The 21316-nt window shown below is 46.3% G+C and overlaps 1 protein-coding gene across 1 annotated transcript; it reads left to right on the top strand.

Moving 5' to 3' along the window:
- The first annotated feature begins 5355 nt into the window (after window positions 1–5355).
- On the top strand, window positions 5356–19674 carry SFTPC (surfactant protein C). The gene is made up of 5 exons (XM_068272310.1): window positions 5356–5430; window positions 6828–6980; window positions 9956–10078; window positions 13280–13387; window positions 18608–19674. The coding sequence occupies exons 1-5, from the start codon at window positions 5392–5394 to the stop codon at window positions 18719–18721; spliced, it is 537 nt and encodes a 178-aa protein (XP_068128411.1). The 5' UTR covers window positions 5356–5391; the 3' UTR covers window positions 18722–19674.
- Window positions 19675–21316: the final 1642 nt, after the last annotated feature.

Below are 21316 nucleotides of genomic sequence, written 5' to 3'. Positions count from 1 at the left end.
TTCTCTTATCTGCCTGTTTCTTTTGAGTCTGAAAAGCCAAGACCCAGATCTCCTTTAATGCCCTTTGCCAATCCTCCAGGGCCGGAAACGGGGTAGATGCCACAGGTAATGGAGAAAACTTGGGAGATTTTCCCGAAACCACCTGAAAAGGGGAATATCCTGAAGAGGCACTCTACAAATTATTGTGTGCAAATTCTGCGAATGGTAAGAACTTTACCCGGTCTGACCATTGGTCTGTGGGTGGTAGTCTGATGAAAACGAGAGGTCCATACCTAACTGATGGCAAAAGGCTTTCCAGAATTTTGACACAAACTGGACTCCCCTAACTGACACCACATTCTCCGGAATGCCATGCAGCCGAAAAACGTGCTGAATGAAGAGATCAGCTAACTCTTGGGCCGAGGGGAGTCCTTTCAGAGGGACAAAATGAGCCATCTTACTGAACCTATCAACCACCACCCAAATGACCGTCTTGCCTTCAGACTTGGGGAGTTCTCCTACAAAGTCCATTGACAAATGAGTCCAGGGTTCATTTGGCACTGGTAGGGGTTGTAATATACCCACTGATGCCTGACAAGAGGGCTTACTTCTAGCACAAACTGAGCACTCTCTCACAAACTCTTTACAATCAAGTGCCAGTGTAGTCCACCCTATACATCTGGCCAATAAATCCTGAGTCCGAGTTGCCCCGGGATGCCCAGCATTCTTATGAGAATGGAATAATTGTAAAAGTTGTAGGCGAAAAGGAAGTGGTACAAACATAACCCCCTCAGGCTTCCCTTTTGGAATGTCCTGTTGATAAGGCTCTAGCTTAGCCATCCAGTCCTCCCAGATTTCGGTAGCTTCCAACACCACCTTTTGAGGTAGGATGGTCTCAGGGGTTGAAGGCTGAACTGTCTTTGGCTCAAAACACCAATATAGAGCGTCTGCTTTGACGTTCTTACTACCTGGTGTATACGTTATGACAAATCTGAATCTTGAAAAAAATAAGGACCAACGGGCCTGTCGAGGGCTAAGTCTTTTGGCCCCCTCTATGTACTCCAAGTTTTTATGATCAGTATAAACAGTGATGGTATGTTCTGCCCCTTCTAGCCAATGGCGCCATTCTTCAAAGGCTAACTTAATGGCCAGGAGCTCTCGGTTGCCAATATCGTAGTTCCTCTCGGCAGGAGAGAACCTACGAGAAAAGAAGGCACATGGGTGTAGTTTGCCTTGCAAACCGGAGCGCCGAGACAGTACAGCCCCAACCCCAATTTCTGAGGCATCGGCCTCAACTATGAAGGGGAAGGTGACATCCACATGTCTCAGGATGGGTGCAAAGCAGAACAATTTTTTCAGTGTGGCAAAGGCGGACTGAGCCTCTGCCGACCAGGGGTAAGTGTCAGCCCCCTTTCTGGTAAGGTTGGTGAGAGGTGACACTACCGAGGAGAACCCTTTGATGAATTTTCTATAGTAATTGGCGAAACCAAGAAATCTTTGGAGTGCCTTCAATACTACAGGTTGAGGCCACTCCAAAACAGCAGAGACTTTCTCTGGATCCATGGAGAGACCAGAAGTGGAGATAATATATCCCAAAAAAGGAACTGTCGTGACCTCGAAGAGGCACTTTTCTAGCTTTGCGTACAGAGAATTCTGTCTTAGTTTTCTTAACACAAACTTGATGTGTTTACGATGCTCTGTCAAATTAGGAGAGAAAATCAGTATGTCGTCTAGATACACTAGCACAAACCTCCCCAGTACCTCCCTGAAAACCTCATTGATTAACTCCTGGAAGACGACAGGGACATTACACAACCCGAAGGGCATAACCAGATACTCGTAGTGCCCGTCGGGCGTGTTGAACGCCGTCTTCCATTCGTCACCGTCCCTAATGCGTACTATACAACTAGGTTGTATGCACCTCGTAGGTCCAATTTGGAGAAGATACTCGCATTGGTCACCTGAGCAAACAAATCGTCAATCAGAGGCAACGGGTAACGATTTTTTTACTGTGATCTTATTCAGCCCACGATAGTCAATGCAGGGTCTAAGCCCACCGTCCTTTTTCTGTACGAAAAATAAGCCAGCCCCAGCTGGTGACCGAGAAGGACGGATGAAGCCTTTGGCCAAGTTTTCTTTAATGTATTCCTGCATTGCCACTTTCTCAGGTCCTGACAGATTATAAAGATGACCTCTAGGAGGCATACAACCAGGTCTTAATTCTATGGGACAATCGAAACTCCGGTGAGGCGGGAGTTTATCTGCAGACTTTGGACAGAACACGTCAGCGAATTCTGCATACTGTACTGGCACCCCTTTGACCTGTATCTTGGTAGCGCAAACAGCAACTCTCTCCAAACAATGATGATGACAATGGGTTGACCAGCTCTGTAGCTGACCTGAAGCCCAGTTAATCTGAGGGGAGTGGAGTTGCAACCAGGGCATACCAAGGATAATGGTAGAGGTTGCCATGTGAAGGACAAGGAATTGTAATTTCTCTTTATGTAACACCCCTATATTACACAATAATAAGGGGGTTTGGGATAGAGGTTGTCTACCCTGTAATGGAGAGTCATCCACCGTTGTGACCAGAATCTGCCGGTCTAGAGGGAGTAAGGGAATCCCCTTTTTTTTTTTTACAAAATCATAATCTATAAAATTGGCTGCAGAGCCAGAATCCACAAACGCCTCTGTAGATGTAGTCTGGCCTTCCCAGGTAATGGAACAAGGGAGGAGCAGACGATTATTGTTTAGAGATACAGACTGCTCGCTTAGGTATTACCTCCGACTACACCTAGGCGGCAGCGTTTTCTTGACTTCTTAGGACCATTCTGGATAACATGACCCTCCTCAGCACAGTATAGACAGAGCCTTTCTGACCTTCTGCGATTCTTTTCCACTTGTGTCACCCTAGAGAGTCCGATTTGCATCGGCTCATCTGGAAGTGACGAGGGTGGAGAGAAGGCGTATGAGACGGATCCTATAGCACTCCTACCACGAGTCTGTTTCTGGTAGCGCAGGCGGCGATCTACCCGCACGGCCAAAGAAATTGCTTCATCTAAAGATTTGAGCTCAGGATGTCCTAACATCAAATCAAAGACTGCATCAGACAATCCTGACAAGAAACAGTCTAACAATGCATATGTTCCCCATCTAGCTGACACAGCCCACTTCCTAAACTCAGCAGCGTAAACCTCCACTGAATTACGACCCTGCCTGAGCATTTTCAACTTCCGCTCAGCAGTGGTAGCCCTATCCGGATCATCGTAAATAACGGCCATGGCCTTAAAAAGTTCCTGAACCGAAGATAACGCTTCATGTTCAGCATTAAGACTATATGCCCATGTTTGTGAATCTCCTGACAGACGGGTCTTTATGAATGTTACCCTCTGGTTCTCAGATCCTGACAGATTGGGCCTCAACTCAAAATAGGACAACACCCCATTCCTAAAATTCTGAAAGTCAGATCTATGGCCAGAAAACTTTTCAGGTACGGACATGCGAAGGTCCGTGACTGGAGGGGATCACTCTGTATTTATAGTCAAGTGAAGTTCCTGAACAGCCCCAGACAGTTGTGTAATCTGGGTTTGTTGGTTAATATTCACCCCGGAAAGACCGTTTACCGCGGTGGTCAGGACTTCAACATGACTAAGCAGTGCGTCCATAATGTTTGGTCTGCTGTTCTGTAACGATTGGTGTCAGCAACACAGATTTTTCTGATTATTGGTGATCTGCAGTATCACCAATAATACAGATGCTATACCTGATTATGTGGTGATCTGCAGAATCACCAATAATACTAGTATAGCTAGACACAGGACAACCAATGTGGAATTGTGTTTTGGTGCGACAGTAATGAGGAGAGGAGATCTCCTGAGAAACGGGAGATTCAGACAATACTGCAGCCAAGAATCCCCGGAGGGGCAGGGAATACAGACTGCACTGCAGCCAGTGGGCACCTGAGGAGCAGGAACCACTGACTGTGCTGCAAGGATAGTCACCTGAGGAGCAGGTGATTAAGACCACACTACAGCCAAGGATCCCCTGAGGAGCAGGGGATTTAGACTGTACTGCAGCCAGTGGACACCTGAGGAGCAGGGACCACTGACTGTGCTGCAAGGATGATCACCTGAGGAGCAGGCGATTAAGACTCTACTGCAGCTAGCAGACACTTAAGGAGCAAGTGTTGCAGACAGTGCTGCAAAGATTGATCACCTAGGGAGTAGGTGACAGCTCTTAGAAATTCCTCACTAATGGCTCGACCCACTAGTGAGGATAGGAAAGTCAGACAAGCAGGGTCAGCAACGTACGGACAGATAAGGTACAAAGACGGAAGGCTGATTCAGAGTAAGGTTCAGGCAGTGTCGGCAACAGTAATCAGATAGGCAGAAGTACCGAATCAGCAAACAGGAGAGTAGTCAGGAAAGCAGAGATCATAACAGATAAATAGTAGCAATATAGCAATATCCTAGTCTAGGTGTGAAGTCCTTGGTTTCAACACCTGGGATCTAGACTAAATAATAGTACACAGATATCACAATGCAATTAGTACTTTAAGCTATCAACGGAGACTGGCTAAGTGTGAATTCCCAGCTCCAGCTGGTTCTAACACACTGTAGGATCTGACTAAGGTCTGAGCGCTAGCACGTTAGCGTTTGCAACAGCAGACAACCAGCAACTGACAGGAAGGTCCTATATATACTCAAAGCGCTCCACAGCGCCGCTCAAGTCACTCAGCCAATCCGGAGCAGAGCTGGAGTCAGCTGAGCGGCTGATCAGCTGACTCCCCTTATACTTGCATAAAGGTCCTGTCGCCTGGCGCGCGCGGGCGCGCGTAGCTCTCAATCTATGTGCACCAGAAGGACCAGGCAAAGCAGCAGCATGTAGCTGCGCGGCAGAGGCCGCTGGCTGATACGCGGAGATAGCCGCCATGCCGCTTGCCCATGCGGCGGTATCTCCGCTATCCTTTACAGGAGGGTAATGGTGGCAAACACAAATTTTCCATCAAGACAGGTGTACTATAAACTTGTCATGTTCCTTTTGATGGTTGAAAGAGCTGCAGTAGGTAGACATTGCCTTCTTGAATTTTGTAAATCCCCTATGTCCATTATAGTTGAACAGTTGGAAGGGGTTAATAAGGAAACACCCCAGTTTGGCAGCTGAGGGGGTAATAGCTGGCTGATGATCTGCAATTCTCTTGCAGAGTGCTTCAATATAATTCTTCAACATTCAAAAGTATGCCTGTTGCTTAAATATTTTTGCTGCATAAGTAAACACTTAGCAAGTTGAGGACTGAGGAGCACTTGACAGTAATGACGTTAACCAAGTTTTAAAAGCATATACGGTATATAAAGCAGAGCAGCTGGACTGTATCACACTGCAGTTGGCTGACACCAGAAGGAACAAACAACCATGGATCAGAGCAAGACTGTCCTGATGGACACACCACCTGTAAGTGATGCCAGGGAGTAATCAGAGGGACAGGCAGGCAGGCTACTGGGAAAGGGCAGAGGTTATGAAGTCATTTGTTGCATTCATTTATTGATTCCTGTACAATATTTCTTAAACATGCCATTGTTTGAATATAAATATTTCCACATCCGGTATAGCAATTGCCATTTTAAATCATAGAGAAATGGAGAACTGCTGCCACTACTAACCAAAAATGATTGCTTCTTGGTTACCTTACCGAGCCTTTTATTATAGTACTTTCTAAGTTACGGACCTGCAATGGCCATTCAACCAGTGAAGTCAGTAAGCCTGGTATACCTATCCATTCTGAGTCAAAATTCTGAAACTATTAAGGTCTACTAAGAAGCTAGTAGGTCAACAAGGGCAGTGGCTATATTTGTACATACGTGTTATTACGTCCGCACCTGGGAGCAGGGAGAAGCAGAGAGACTGCTCTCCCTGTGCTAGGAAAAGTTAGGTAATATAACAAATATATTCCCGTACTGACTACCTAGCCTGTTCTCTGGTAGCGTATTTCAAGTTCTGGCAATTTCTGGCACCCAAATTATGGAGAAATCCCCTCTGCCCCGCTATGGTGGTGCCCAAGTCGAGACCTACGTGGTGCCACTGCCATGCAAGAAAACCTGACTCGGTTTTGGTGCTCTTTCTAGCAAAAGTCTTCTTTAGCCTTTTTAATCTCCCTGGAGGAGGTGGAGGTGGGGGTCAGAGCCAAGATCTGGGCAAAGAGACATCCATGAGAAAATTCTAAGAAAGTCCACAGTGAAGTAAAACACCTGCTTTGTGTGGACTTTTCATATGGTGTTTTCGTAAAGAGTGATGATATAATGGACTGCTAATAATAAGGTATTCTACAAACGACTTCGGTATTAAAAATAATTCTAACCTTCTGACACGGCTCTTGTCAGAGAGATAGTTCCCTGATCTTTCATAGGGAAATGCTCTGCCAGTCTCTTCCTAGAAAATGTTCTGTTCGTCTTCTGATCAGAGAAATGTTTATCTTATGATCTTGACCTAAGCTGGTGAATGTTCTGCTGTTCTCTAGGTACAAATATGATTTGGTGACCTCTTGGAAGGGAGACGCTCTACTGATGTCTGGTTAATGTTAGCAAAACAACTCTGTACCAGGAGCTCAGCACCATAATTATATGATGCCGTGTTGATCTTTTGGTACGGAGATGCTCTGCTAATTCCTAAACAGGGAGAAGTCCTGCTGATCCCTTGGTAGATATACATTAAACACCCTGGTAGGCCGAGTTTGATCTTTTCATTGGTATGCTGTGCTGATAAATTATTCTATACACAGGCATTGGTCTCCTAACAAATATGATGACTTGATGGCTTTGCAAAGTCCCTCTGATGTACGTTCGTCTTCTTAGGTGTACTCAGAGCTGCTGCCTAAACCCAAGATCCCATGTCTCGGTGGTCTTAAAAAGCTCCTCTGTGTGGTGTTGGTTGTGGTGGTCCTGGTCATCGTTCTGCTTGGAGTTCTCCTGATGGGGCTGCATTTAAGCCAGAAACACACAGAGACAGTAAGTTGAGTTCTACATTTATTTTGAACTGCATGTATCTATAGTATCAGCCTGTAAAATTAACTGAAAAGGCCATAAAGCAGTGGTGTAGCTACCATAAGGCAGCAGGTGCTCATAGCACCGGGTGTAGCCATGGCTAGGGGTGTTGCTGTGGTGCTCAGTCACTGTGTTCTTCCACTTGGGACCTTTTTTTTATAGCAACAAATACAAATAAATAGCAGGCAGTGCAGGGAACTGTACTATTTCCTACACTAGATATAGCACCCCTCCTTTTTCCTGTCCCGTGGGCAATGTGTCTCCTCAATCTCTACACACAGCCTGCAGCAGGGGAGGACTGGCCCAGTGGGACGGGGGGCAATTGCCCCCCGGGCCGCCCGAATCTTAAGTAATTAGGGCCAGCCACTGCTATATGCAGCGGCCGCAAACATACCACAGGTGACAGGTTCGCAGTGGGGATCGCAAACTCGCGCGATATTTCTCGGCAAGTTGAAGTATCCAATCAGAGAAGGGGCTGAGGCGGCCGGCCGTGGTGTGCCCTTGTGCGTGGCTGCGCCTGCGGTGGATGTGAGCGGCACAAGGACACAAATAGCTTAGGTCCTCTCCGGCCTGGTGGGTTGACCCTGCTTGACTCCGCCCCCCGCCTGGAGCCATTGCCGCCCGCAACGTGCTGCTGTGCCTGCGGTGTCATCGGAGTGAGCTGTCTCACTCTTCAGCTTTCTGTGCTGGGGGGGGCTGGGGGCCTGGAGCTGCGGCTATGAGTGGCTGGCTGTCCTGGCTGGAGGAGTCGGACACTCGGGGGGCTGGGAGTCGGAGATGCCACCTATAGCTGCTTGCTGCTGTGGAGGTGGAGGAGGTGTAGGACTGAGGAGACAGGAGGATAGAGGAGGTCGGGTCCAGGTCGCCAGAGGAGAAGGTAGTTTTCATAAATTTTGTTTCTGTACTTCTTCTCCCTTCTTGTCACTGAGTTACTCACACTTTGCTGCCTGCCTGCTACTGCTGTCAAATTCAATTCTCTGCCCAGGCCAGTGCCCTCTGAGTTTTTTTTGTGTGTGATAATCATCCCCATTCTGACCCTGGCCTGAGGGGGAAAATTTTTTCTTCTTGTGGTGTGATTGGCGGCAGGGGAGGGGGGAGGCAGGCAGTTAGGCACTGTCAAACAGGTAGTTGGAAGGGGGGGGGGGGTAGGTGTCAGACAAGTAGTTTGTATGGTGGGTGGGCAGGAGTGGGGTTAGGCATCACCAGGTAGGTAGGTTTGTGTGTGTGTGTGTGTGTGTGGGGGGGGGGGGGGTTGTTTAAAGGAGTTATCAGGCATTTTTAATGAAATAAGTGCCACTTACCCGGGGCTTCCTCCAGCCCCACGCTCCCAGCATGTCCCTCGCCGCAGCTCTGCAGTCAGCCATTCGCTGCCGTTGCCTCCCAGTCCCCAGCGATGGCACCAGTCCAACCTGGATGTCGGCCTGTACTGCGCCTGTGCGAGCAGCACTGTCAATCACCGCCACGTGGACCGGAGTGTACTGCGCAGGCGCAGTAGTTCTGCGTCTGCACAGTACGCTCTGGTCCATGTGGCGGTGATTGACAGCGCCACTCGCACAGGCGCAGTCGGCCTGACGTCATCGCCGGGGGCTGGGAGGCAGCGGCAGCGAACAGCTGACTGCAGAGCTGCTGCGGAAGACATGCTGGGAGCTTGGGGCTGGACGAGCCCTGGGTAAGTAGCACTTATTTTCATTAAAAAAAAAAAGCCTGATAACTCCTTTAAGGTTAGGTATCAGACAGGTAGATTGTGCGAAGAAATGGGGTTAGGCATCAGTGTGTGTGTGTGTGTGTGTGTGTGTGTGTGTGTGTGTTTTATGCGTGCGTGCGTGCGTGCGTGTGTGTGTATCACAATTTGAAGATTTGCACACAAGAAAGATATGGCTTTGGGCTGGGGATGCCGTGAAATGGGCCTCTAGTTTGTGTTGTCCCCCCAGGCCAAAAGGTCCCAGTCCTCCCCTGGCCTGCAGTGAGTGAATGTGCAGAGCAGCAGGGTGAGTGGAGAGAATAATTGCTGTGCTGCAGCTGGGACATTAGCAGGGAGAGGTGGCAGGATGTGTTTAGTGCTTCAGAAGTTGCCTATCATTAGTAGCCATGTGTACTGTCTGCTGTAATACCAGAGTGCCCTAGACTATTGATTATTTATCCTGATCAGAGTAATTAATCAATAATGCAGGGCAGTCTGCTGTTGCAGAAGCCAGTGTCACTGACATCTTCTGCAGCACAGTATAGAGTACAGAGTTTCATAATGGTTAGCTCCATCCACATCCTGATGACTCAGAGGCGGACATAGGCCGTGCAGCCGCACAGGGGCCCCATGTCCTCTAGGGCCTATGCCATTCCTCCAGGTAGGGCCTGATTATCCTCTAGGCTTTTCTCCATGTTTTTCTCTCTGAAACGAGAAAAACAGAAATAGCAATAACTTGTACCCCAGTCAGATACAAATTTAAAATGTGTGCTACATTGATACAGTGCCTACAGAATGTGGGCTGGGTTCATGTACTTTTATCTTATCGGTATTGTTTGGATCCAACCATGATCTGTTATGACCACGCCCACTCACATGGGGCCCGCTATTCTGCACAGGGGCCCATCGTTGCCTTTGTCCACCACTGTGATTACTCCTTTCCCCCCCAAACCCCCCAACATTTGCAGCAACATGCTTGGCACCCCCACCCATCAACCCTCCCATCAAAAAAATTGGTTGTTTTTGGGGGTGTCTGTAAATAGTCAGCACTGGGTGTCAAATTCCCTAGGTACGCCACTGCCATAAAGAGTCTTGTTTCCTTTCAATGCATCTTCATCTTGGGCAAAGTTTATAAATCAGACACAAATTTAATGATGTCAGTGAATCTTCCCACCTATACATCAGCTTTTGACTATGTTTACATGGTTTGAAGTTATATGTTGAGTTGTAGGTCTGATTAGTATCTGTGTATATCCAGATCTTTGAGATGTCTCTGCATGATGGAGCCAATTCCAAACTGAGATCCAGCGGAGGTGTGGCAACCTTCCACCTGGACACCGGCATCAATACTTCAGCCAGTGTGGTGTACGATTACAGCAAGGTAAGAGCAGCTGTTGTGTGAAGCCTTCTGATTGAGGTGGCTGGATAGTATCCAGACCAGGGTTCAAGTCTTGGCTCTTCCTGTTCAGTAAGTTAGCATCTATTCAGTAAGAGTCCTTGGGCAAGACTCCCTAACACTACAGGGTGGCCTACCAAGCATGCCCCTAGTGGCTGCATCTCTCAAGTGCTTTGAGTTCGACAGGAGAAAAACGCTATCCAAATGTTAGAATTATTATTGCAATACTGTACTAAAATGGAACTCCAGGTATATGTCAAATGTGCATGAACCCTGTCAAATATCATAATTTTTGAGTTATAATTATTGGTCCTTCATTCAAAAGTTATAGGTGTTACTTAGATGCTTTAGCACTGCAACATGGACAACTATAAATTCAAACATGTTTTGTAGATTGGAGACTAGCTAGGACCTGTGTGAGCTTTTATGGTAGCATCTCATTTCTTGTCACTGGGACTACCAAGTTTCACAATAAATCTCCAAAGGTCTACAAGACCTAAGGGACAGGTAAAGTAGCATAACTTCCCCATTAGCAACAGAAGCAGCAAACAACCTGACAGAAATGATACCCTTTCCTTAATGTAGATTGCCTTCTTAAAACAGAAGGTATTTGCAGTAATTTAGCTTTAAGCGAAAAAACTGTGGCTTCCCACAATGCATCATTACTGAATATGCAAATTATCTCTTTATGCCCCTGAAGCCATAGCTGCATACACAGGTCCCGTGCTCTGCACAGCTGTTCAAGAGCGCGATCCATGAGCGTGTTCCATAACAGTGGCAAACCCAGGATTTTCAAGGGGGGGATTCTTGAAAGGTCTCCCACAGACACTCACAATATAGTATAATACTATGGTAGGACATCATGCTGGGTACACATAATGCAATTTCCAGTCCGACCAACCAAACGGGATCGATCAGGAGCAGTTTGGATGCAGATAATAATGAGGACAACCAACATTGGTAGTGAAGTGGAAAGTGAAGCATTCACACAGCAGGGCACAGGGCTGTGCTCATACCTGACTCTGTCAAGTTTCTCAAAGCTGCTCCATGCTCTGTACACACACTGCTGCTCCATGCTCTGTACACACACTGCTGCTCCATGCTCTGTACACACGCTGCTGCTCCATGCTCTGTACACACGCTGCTGCTCCATGCTCTATACACACACTGCTGCTCCATGCTCTGTACACACGCTGCTCCATGCTCTGTACACACGCTGCTGCTCCATGCTCTGTACACACGCTGCTGCCCCATGCTCTGTACACACGCTGCTGCTCCATACTCTGTACACACGCCACTGCTCCATGCTCTGTACACACACTGCTGCTCCATGCTCTGTACACACGCTGCTGCTCCATGCTCTGTACACACACTGCTGCTCCATGCTCTGTACACACGCTGCTGCTCCATGCTCTGTACACACGCTGCTGCTCCATGCTCTGTACACACGCTGCTGCTCCATGCTCTGTACACACGCTGCTGCTCCATGCTCTGTACACACACTGGTGCTCCATGCTCTGTACACACGCTGCTGCTCCATGCTCTGTACACACGCTGCTGCCCCATGCTCTGTACACACACTGCTGCTTCATACTCTGTACACACGGCGCTGCTGCTCCATGCTCTGTACACACACTGCAGCTCCATGCTCTGTACACACACTGCTGCTCCATGCTCTGTACACACTCTGCTGCTCCATGCTCTGTACACACACTGCTGCTCCATGCTCTGTACACACACTGCTGCTCCATGCTCTGTACACACACTGCTGCCCCATGCTCTGTACACACGCTGCTGCTCCATGCTCTGTACACACGCTGCTGCTCCATGCTCTGTACACACGCTGCTGCTCCATGCTCTGTACACACGCTGCTGCTCCATGCTCTGTACACACGCTGCTGCTCCATACTCTGTACACACGCTGCTGCTCTATGCTCTGTACACACGCTGCTGCTCCATACTCTGTACACACGCTGCTGCTCCATGCTCTGTACACACGCTGCTCCATCCAGAGTCAATTGTAGCAGGGAAAGAAAGGGGTGGTGCTGTGAGCTGCAGGATACCTGCAGATATTCTGGTGTCTCAACTTGTGCCTGTCCCCAAACACTGCACCGGTCCTTGTCTGAGGGGGGATTCTGGGCAGCTGTTATCCTGTCCCCCCCCCCCCCCCCCCCCCGCGTTTGCCCATGCATAAGATGGACATATAACTATGGTAGGGATAAGATTGTGAGCTCCTCAGAGGTACACTTAGGCCTCGATTCATAAAGCATTTCCGCATGAGGAAATGCTGAAAACGGCTCACTTTACCGACCACACAGCCAAATCTGTATTCATAAAGGCTTTTTCCGCATGAAAAGCCGACATCCACGAGCAGAGTGATAAATCACCGCCTTGCGCGGTGATTATCACAGCAAAAGTAACAAATGTCAATTCATAAAGATTAGAGGTAGCGGTATGCGGACGGGTATTACCGCTACCTCTGATGTGGCGAGAAGCGTGCGGAATCCGTTGCAGTGAATGGGACAGACCTCCCAAGCAGCTGCAGAGAGAACACCGCACGGAGGGATTCCGCCTGCTTCTCCTGTTTCCGCATGTCTCCCGACAGCCTAACGCTAGCCTACAGCGGAGTATCTCCGCACGCCTGTCACAACTAGCTAAATTTTTATGAATTACCACCCTGAAGGCGGAAACACCGACAGCGGTGTTTCCCCGCTCGACTTTCCCCGCTCGCAGGCACTTTTATGAATCGAGGCCTTAGTGACTATGCGGAATATGTTGGCGCTATTTATATACTAAATAATAATAACAATAATTTGTTGATCTGGAAAAATAGCAGCTACCCCAGACTTGCACTCCGTTCAGTGGAAAGGGCCAAACGGATCCATTTGAATGGAGCAATGTGAATGGATCCTATTGATTAACATCCATTCACATCCATTAGGATCCGGTCTGTTTAGTCCTGCCAAACAGACCACTTTTTATGCCATTGTGAACCAGCCCTTAACATGACAAGAGTGGGAAACCATTATTAAAACTGCTTTATTATCATTCCTGTACATAGCTGCACACACAGGTCCCATGTCTGGAATCCAGACGTTTATAATGCTGTCTGATTGGAGACTCACCTTCAGGGTTAGTGGTGACATTGAATCTTATCATTATCTTGGTATGACTTCTTCCTTGCAGATGCTGATCTGCACACGTCCGCGCCCGGGACACGCATGCTATATCACACGTATGGAAACAGAACCCGTGCAAAGTCTTCAGAGTTTTGCAGAAAATGTGCTGAGCAAGGTGAGGCTGTTTATTTGGTACTGAAATTTCAAAATCAAGACTGGCAAGCAAATAGATTAATGCACAAATGTACAAATGTATGTGAAAAACTTAACTTTAAGTGAGACACCTGAAATGAGTGGCATATGGAGGCTGCCATATTCATTTCTTTTTATACGATACCAGTTGTGTGGCAGTCCTGCTGATCTTTTTGGCTGCAGTCGTGTCTGAATCACACATGTGAAACAAGCATGTAGCTTATCCAGTTACACTTTAATCAGAACCACTTGATCTGCACATGCTTGTTCAGGGTCTATGGCTAAAGTATTAGAAGCAGAGTATCTATCAGCAGGACTGTCAGGCAACTGGTATTGTTTAAAAGGAAATAAACATGTCAGCCTCCATAAAACTCTCACTTCAGGTGTCCTCGAACCAATCTTACATGACTATAGTTCTCTTCCCTACTGGTTTCGGCATACTACGGCGCAACACCGAAACCGGTAGGGAAGAGAGACTGGGAATTTTCTCTGACATTACCACAATTGTGTTTGCATACTGGTGTATGCTTGAGGTGAGTATATTCTGCTGGGTCATTGTCATAGGAACCCACAATGTAAGTGGTGTTAATTGTGTTCTGAATCTGATTGAGAGCTATATTAAAGTTTACTGTAACAGAGTTAATCACTCTCTGTTCATGGCGGTCATCTGTTTATATTGAGCACAGTGACTGCAGGGAGTCCAGATTGAGACTGTGTGATTCCACTAAGTAGGCGCTGAGGCTAAAATGTATTGTGCCGAACTGCTTGAGTGGTCACCTTGGCAGTTGCTCTGCGAATCGTTGGCAAGTCTGCTGTGTGTCTTTAGGAGCGCTGCTATATCTTCCAATCTGAGAATAACAATAAGTCAATACCTTGAAATCTGATCAAGAAACAAGTGGACCTCTAGCGTTGTACCGCTCAAGCAGACCAACACTATAGGCCCGATCCAATTCACGTTTTCGCATAAGGTTTCTCCTAGGTGATATTTTACATCTTACAATAAAATGCCTTATAAGGAACCAGCAGGCAAGAAAATACTCAGAATAGTTTTGATAGGACTTTTTCACCTACTTTTTTGGTACTTTTTCAATTGCAGAGTGGTGAAAAGTTATTTTAAACAGAAGATAAAAATTATCTCTTAGGAGAAAACTTAGGAGTAAAGTGAATTGGATCTGGTCCTATGTGGCTATGGATCCACAGATGCTAGTCCAACACCCAAAGGTAGCCATACATCCAACGATTCTGGTTCAATCGACAAAGTGATCGAATTTATTAAACAATTGACTTCAGTATGGTTGATCAAAAGTTAATTGACTAGTGACCCACAAACTACAAACTATATCCTATGCATTTCACCTTCACTAATCGATCTGACCAATTTTGTGTCTCATACTCTAAATGCAAAAATCGATTCAGAGTCGATGGAATGACATGTGAACAGTAGCCAATTCCTGTGCGATCAACCGATATCTTGCATCTTGCTAGATCGACTAAGCTGGTCGATTCGACATGAAATCAGCCACTTTTCATCGATTGGGAATTCTGGAACACTCGATTCCCTCTCGATTCTATAAAATGATCGAATCGAATGGTCGATCGTACAGCCTAATCACTAGATGTATGGCCACCTTATGAAAGATTTGCTGATCATTCTTTGATGACCTGCCTGAAATTGATTAAAAGTTGGTTGATCAGACATATTGGGAGCAATAGATCCTCAGCAGATTTGATCAAAGTGAATGAATCATCCAGAATAATCGATCTGTCCATGGCCTATGATTCCACAAAAATGTCTGCAGATTCTGTCTGTCTTACTGATGAAGTCATGCCTCTAGACCTGGCCACAAACAGGGAGGCGGAGTGGGGATCCTCCTCTCTGAACACTGCTCTTTTAAGCCACTCACAACACTGCCCGCACTCTCACTCTCATCCTTTGAAGTTCATGCTGTCCGTCTCTATTCTCCATACCACATCCAGATTGCTGTTATCTACCGCCCGCCTGGCCAAGCCTCTACTTTCATTGATCACTTTTTAGCATGGCTTCTCCAGTCCCTCTCCAATGATATACCCTCTATCATCATTGAAGATTTTAATATACCCATCGACACTAACTGCCCTACTGCCACCAAACTGCTCTCACTCACCTCCTCGTTTGACCTTGCACAATGGTCCTCCACTTCCACCCACAAAGACGGCCACACTCTTGACCTTGTCTTTACCCGCCTCTGTTCTATTTCAAGCTTTCATAACACTCCGCTTCCCCTTTCAGACCACAACCTTCTTACCTTCTCAATCAATTCTTCTCTACCGTCAACTCCTCCAACACTACACCATACTGTCACGCGCAGGAATTACCGCAACCTGGATGTGAATTCCCTGACTGAGGCCTTGCAACCTCTAAGTACTTTGTCTTCCTACACTGACCCTGAGGCAGCATCCAGTTACTTATTTAGTGTAGTCTCCTCTGCCATGAATTCAGCCGTTCCACTCACCACCACCTGCCCCCGCCAAACTAACCGGCAGCCCTGGCTCACTGATCAAATCAAACAGATGAAAAGGCGCTCCAGGGTGGCAGAAAGGTGCTGGAGAAAAAGCACTGCTGTAGAGGACTTCAATCACTATAAACAAACTATGCAGGAGCTCAGGGATGCCCTCACCTCTGCTAAGCAGTCTTATTTCTCCTCACTCATCTCCTCACAGTCCCACAACCCAAAACAATTGTTCAACACTTTTAACTCCCTACTTCGTCCCCCACCTCCTCCCCCTACCACATGTCTGTCAGCCGACGACTTTGCATCATACTTTACAAGCAAGATTGATGCAATACGTAATAGCTTCAACACACAACCATTTTTACCAGCTCAACCGTCACCTATAAATTCCTTCTGTCCGCCTGCACCCTCGCCCACCACTAACTGCCTTCCCCCCGCTCCACACGACCACTCTCCCACTCTAACATCTTTCACCACACTAACTGAACAGTGTCTTTCCTCACTAATCTCCAAAGCGCATCTCACTACCTGTGCCCTAGACCCCATTCCCTCTCATCTAATCCCCCAGCTTTCCTCCTCCTTTAATCCCGCTCTAACAACTCTATTCAACCTGTCTATCTCCACTGGCACTTTTCCTTCCTTATTCAAACAAGCTATCATCACACCACTTATCAAAAAACCCTCTCTTGATCCAACTTCTCTATCCAACTACCGTCCTGTCTCTCTCCTCCCCTTTGCTTCTAAACTGCTGGAACGTCACATCCACTCAGAATTGTCTGCCTTTCTCTCTACCAACTCCTTACTTGACCCCTTTCAATCTGGATTCCGCACACACCATTCCACTGAAACTGTCCTCACGAAAGTTTCTAATGACCTACTGGTAGCTAAATCCAAAGGCCAGTTCTCTATTCTAATACTCCTTGACCTTTCCTCTGCCTTTGACACAGTTGATCATGCTCTGCTTCTGCAGACACTGTCATCTTTAGGAATCAAGGGTCAAGCACATTCCTGGATCTCCTCTTATCTCTCTGGACGCTCTTACACTGTCTCCTTCTCTAACACCAATTCCTCTCCACACCCACTGTCTTTTGGTGTACCTCAAGGCTCTGTTCTTGGGCCACTTCTTTTCTCAATCTACACCCGTGGCCTGGGACAACTAATCAACTCTTTTGGCTTCCAGTATCACCTCTATGCGGATGACACCCAAATCTATCTCTCAGCTCCTGACCTGTCCTCACTACTATCCAGAGTCCCCGACTGTCTACGTGCCATTTCTGCATTCATGTCCTCCCGCTTCCTCAAACTCAACATGACTAAAACGGAAATTGTGATTTTTCCACCATCGCTATCTACACCCCCACCAATTGCAACCATAACGGTAGACAACACCCCAATAACCTCAACCACTAAGGCCCGCTGCTTGGGGGTTATACTTGACTCAGAGCTCTCCTTTAAACCTCACATTGCCTCCTTAACCACCACCTGCTATTTCCAGCTCAAAAATATATTCCGTATCCGTCCCTTCCTCACACAAGAAGCCACCAAAATGCTTGTTCATGCCTTAATCGTCTCCCGCCTAGACTACTGCAACACCCTGCTCTGTGGCCTACCAAAAAACAGGCTAGCACCTCTCCAATCCCTTCTAAATTCAGCGGCCCGCCTCATTCACCTTCCACACGCTCTTCCGATGCAGCCCCACTGTGCCGTTCTCTCCACTGGTTACCCATTACTATGGGCAGCATGGTGGCGTAGTGGTTAGCTCTCTCGCCTTGCAGCGCTGGGTCCCTGGTTCGAATCCCAGCCAGGGCACTATCTGCAAAGAGTTTGTATGTTCTCTCCGTGTCTGCGTGGGTTTCCTCCGGGCACTCCGGTTTCCTCCCACATTCCAAAAACATACGGATAAGTTAATTGGCTCCCCCTAAAATTGGCCCTAGATTACAGTACTTACACTACATAATATAGACATAGGGCAATGGTAGGGATTAGATTGTGAGCTCCTTTGAGGGACAGTTAGTGACAAGATATTTATACACTGTACAGCGCTGCGTAATATGTCGGCGCTATATAAATACTAAATAATAATAATACCCAGAGGATCCAGTTCAAACTCCTGACTCTAACATACAAAGCCCTCCATGAGTTGTCTCCTCCATACATCTCCTCACTAATCTCAAGATATTGTCCCTCCCGCAACCTTCGCTCCTCCCAAGAAATTCTCCTGGCCTCTAAGCTGATCACCTCCTCTCATGCTCGCATCCAGGACTTTACACGAGCATCATCCCTTATCTGGAACTCTCTTCCACAGCCTGTACGTCATGCTCCAAAAACTGGGCATCTTCAAAAGCACTCTTAAAACACACCTTTTCAGACAAGATTATAACATTCTATAGTCCTTATTTACTTCTCTGTCACAATGTAATCCGAGGCAAAAAATCACTGCCTCATCCATCCTCCACCCCCTTACCTAGTGTGTCCCCCACTACCCATTAGAGTGTAAGCCCGCAAGGGCAGGGGCATCCACCTAATGTTTACTGTTCTTGTAACAATATTTGTGCTTCTTGGAACTCTGCTGTACATTTGTTAGTTGTATCTATGTTCCCCTTTTCGTCTTATTGTGCTTTGTAAAGCGCTGCGGAATATGTTGGCGCTATATAAATAAAAAATAATAATAATAATATATTGCCTCATTCTAATATTCTCGGTTTATTCAGGTGGGATCTGACACAGGCAGACAGAATGACCCTCTGAAGCTGGTGAGTGACCCCTCTATCCTGGGCACTACCATCCGTGTGCTGTGCGGGGATCTGCCAGTATACTGGGCTTAATGGACTCTTCCATCCTTCTGAGCTTACATGTAAATGAGACTGCCAGCTATCTCACATACCCTTTCCTGCTGTGTCTGCACATTGTTCTTTTGTATTACTTATACATATCTTCACCCTGTCCAGCTTCCCCTCATGTCATACGCCATCATTCTGCCATGTAAGAAAATGTGAAAAGTTCAAGTGGAAGTGTTAACTGTGGTCAATAAACAAATCTTAAAAATTGTATGAGCCACTGGAATGACTGGATTCCTATTGGCTGTAATCGGCAACCCAAACTCCTTATTTCCCTGTAATGACCCTGCATAATGTGCATTATCGTAGAGTATTATCTAATTCTATGCTAGGATAATTTACATGGACACTTTCAAAGCACTTAAAGTGGAGCTGTCAGCCATATTATCTCAGAAAAAAACATGTATAAGTAGATAAATACTTGCTCTACTTACATAACGTATGCATTCCACTGTCCAAATTTTGATTTTAGGGATTTTTCTATAGTAAAAAAGAGAAAATCCTTGGATTTTTCATTTTGTCTGTACGTATCTTGAAGCCAATCCTGAAATCATTTCCTCCCTTACTCTGTCTGTGTATCATTGCCCGCCCCCCTCCCAGTCATCAGACACTCCCACCCAGGTCTGCAGTAGAAAGTGCATTGATAAATACTGGTCAACCAGAAAGGGACAGAAGTGTGGGAGAGAAAAACAGGAGGGAAAGAGGCTTCAGCCAATCAGGCTGCATTAGTTACGTCTGAGAGGAAAGTAAAGAAGAAGAAAAAAGAAAGCCCAGCATGCCCTGCAACTTCCTTTATGTGGCAGATGTACCAAATAAGAACCAGGGAAAATGGAAAATGGAAGAAGAAAAATAAGAGTGATTTTTTTAACTTTTGGATTGCCTGGTTAGGAACCTTATTACTTGTTTACCAGATAAAAATAAAGAATTGATTTTTGATTTTATGCCCGACAGTTACTTTTTAATGGCTGTGATTAAAGGCTCAATATTCGAAATCGCCATTCATATCAATGTGCCGATATACATAAGTGGCATGTGTCTGGGCTGTATGTTCCGGTGTTTAAAAAAAAAAGTTCCTATAAATTTAGGCTAAAGTTTAAATTCTACTGCTCACCTGAACCTTTGCCCACTGCAAACACCACATGACCAATCCATCTACTGCAGGGCTTCCCAATCCCAACCCTCTACTCAAGTACCACCAACCGTATTTCTACTTTTTCTGCCCCTAGGCCAAGTGTGTTTGGGCTCCCCTTCCAAGTACAGCAGCACCCTTCCCCTTCTACGTGCCAACCCCTCTTCCATATGGAATCTCCATGTACTGCAGCCTCCTTATTTTATGTACAGCTCCCTTGAGCCTCAGCTACTCGTTATGTGTTGCGCCCCAGTTCCAGCCTTCTCTTTCATATGGAGAAACCCCTGTTTCCTGTCCAGGCGCCTCTTGGGCTTCAGCTGCCCAAGGCCGGGGTTTTTGTGGTCTTCCAGAAATCCAGCGCTGCCAACAGTGCATGTTTTGTGGAAATCCACAGAGGTAGTTAATCAGCACTGCTGAGACATGAATTACCCCACCTGTGAATATGTGCAGTTTCCTATACAACATGCCCTATTGGTGGTACTTGAAGACAGGGTTGGGAAAGCCTTATGCACAGTCCTAACAGTGCTTGTGTTTTTGTCAACACCAAAGGATTGTTCTACTTAATCATATTGTATGTGTACAATTGCCATGGCAACGTATGGTCTCTGTTTAATCCATTCACAAAACCACCTACAATGAGCTTTCAAGCATAAATATGCATACATACTACATTCTACATACCTCAAAAGCTCATATTTCAGTGAGCCCGTCCTGTTTTTAACATACCAATGGGTGTGCCCTGGCTAAGCGGCCGTGGTTTTCAGTATTTGTAGTGAGAGTCTGAAGAGAAAAGTTGCAATAAATGCAAAAAGTTTTAATCAAAGCAAGGAGTACATCTTCATATGTCAAATCCATAGAGAACTTGTAAAGTTGGAAATATGTGAACTGCTATTGTTAAATTGTGTTTAAAGTATATGGAGAGTTTCTTACCATTTTTTACCTTTGCTTCGCCGCGCCCCCCCCCCCTCTAAATTCTGTCGTGTTTTTCTGTCAAATTGTGCATCAGAATAACAACAATAAAGCCACCATCATCCAAATACCTCTCGTTTCATTAGATGTTAAAAATTACAAATGTAAAACTCAGAGTTCAGCAACTTTTCTGAAGTTGATCCCAAATCTTTTCTCAAGTCTTTAGAAAGGAGATGGAACTTAAGAGGAACTTTACCAAAAAATAGTAGGGGGAAAAAGGAGAGATCAAGGAATGATTGATACTCACCATGTAATTTGTTCATGTTGTTTGATCCACAGTCAGCAGCCAGGCAATCATCTTTACTACTGGAGGACATGAAAAAAAAAGACAGCACCAACTGCTATTATCTATAAACACACCCACAAACAATGTGATAGACTAAAAGGTTTATATATATATATATGCACAAAAGGAAGGAGATGCTGTTTGCTTGGCAGTTGGAATCAGCCATTATTTCCCACAATGCAACATGGTTCACAAAAAA

Source organism: Hyperolius riggenbachi, chromosome 3 (genome assembly GCF_040937935.1).
Source record: "Hyperolius riggenbachi isolate aHypRig1 chromosome 3, aHypRig1.pri, whole genome shotgun sequence".
Classification (NCBI taxonomy): Eukaryota; Metazoa; Chordata; class Amphibia; order Anura; family Hyperoliidae; genus Hyperolius; species Hyperolius riggenbachi.
This window is presented reverse-complemented; position numbering and strand designations above follow the sequence as displayed.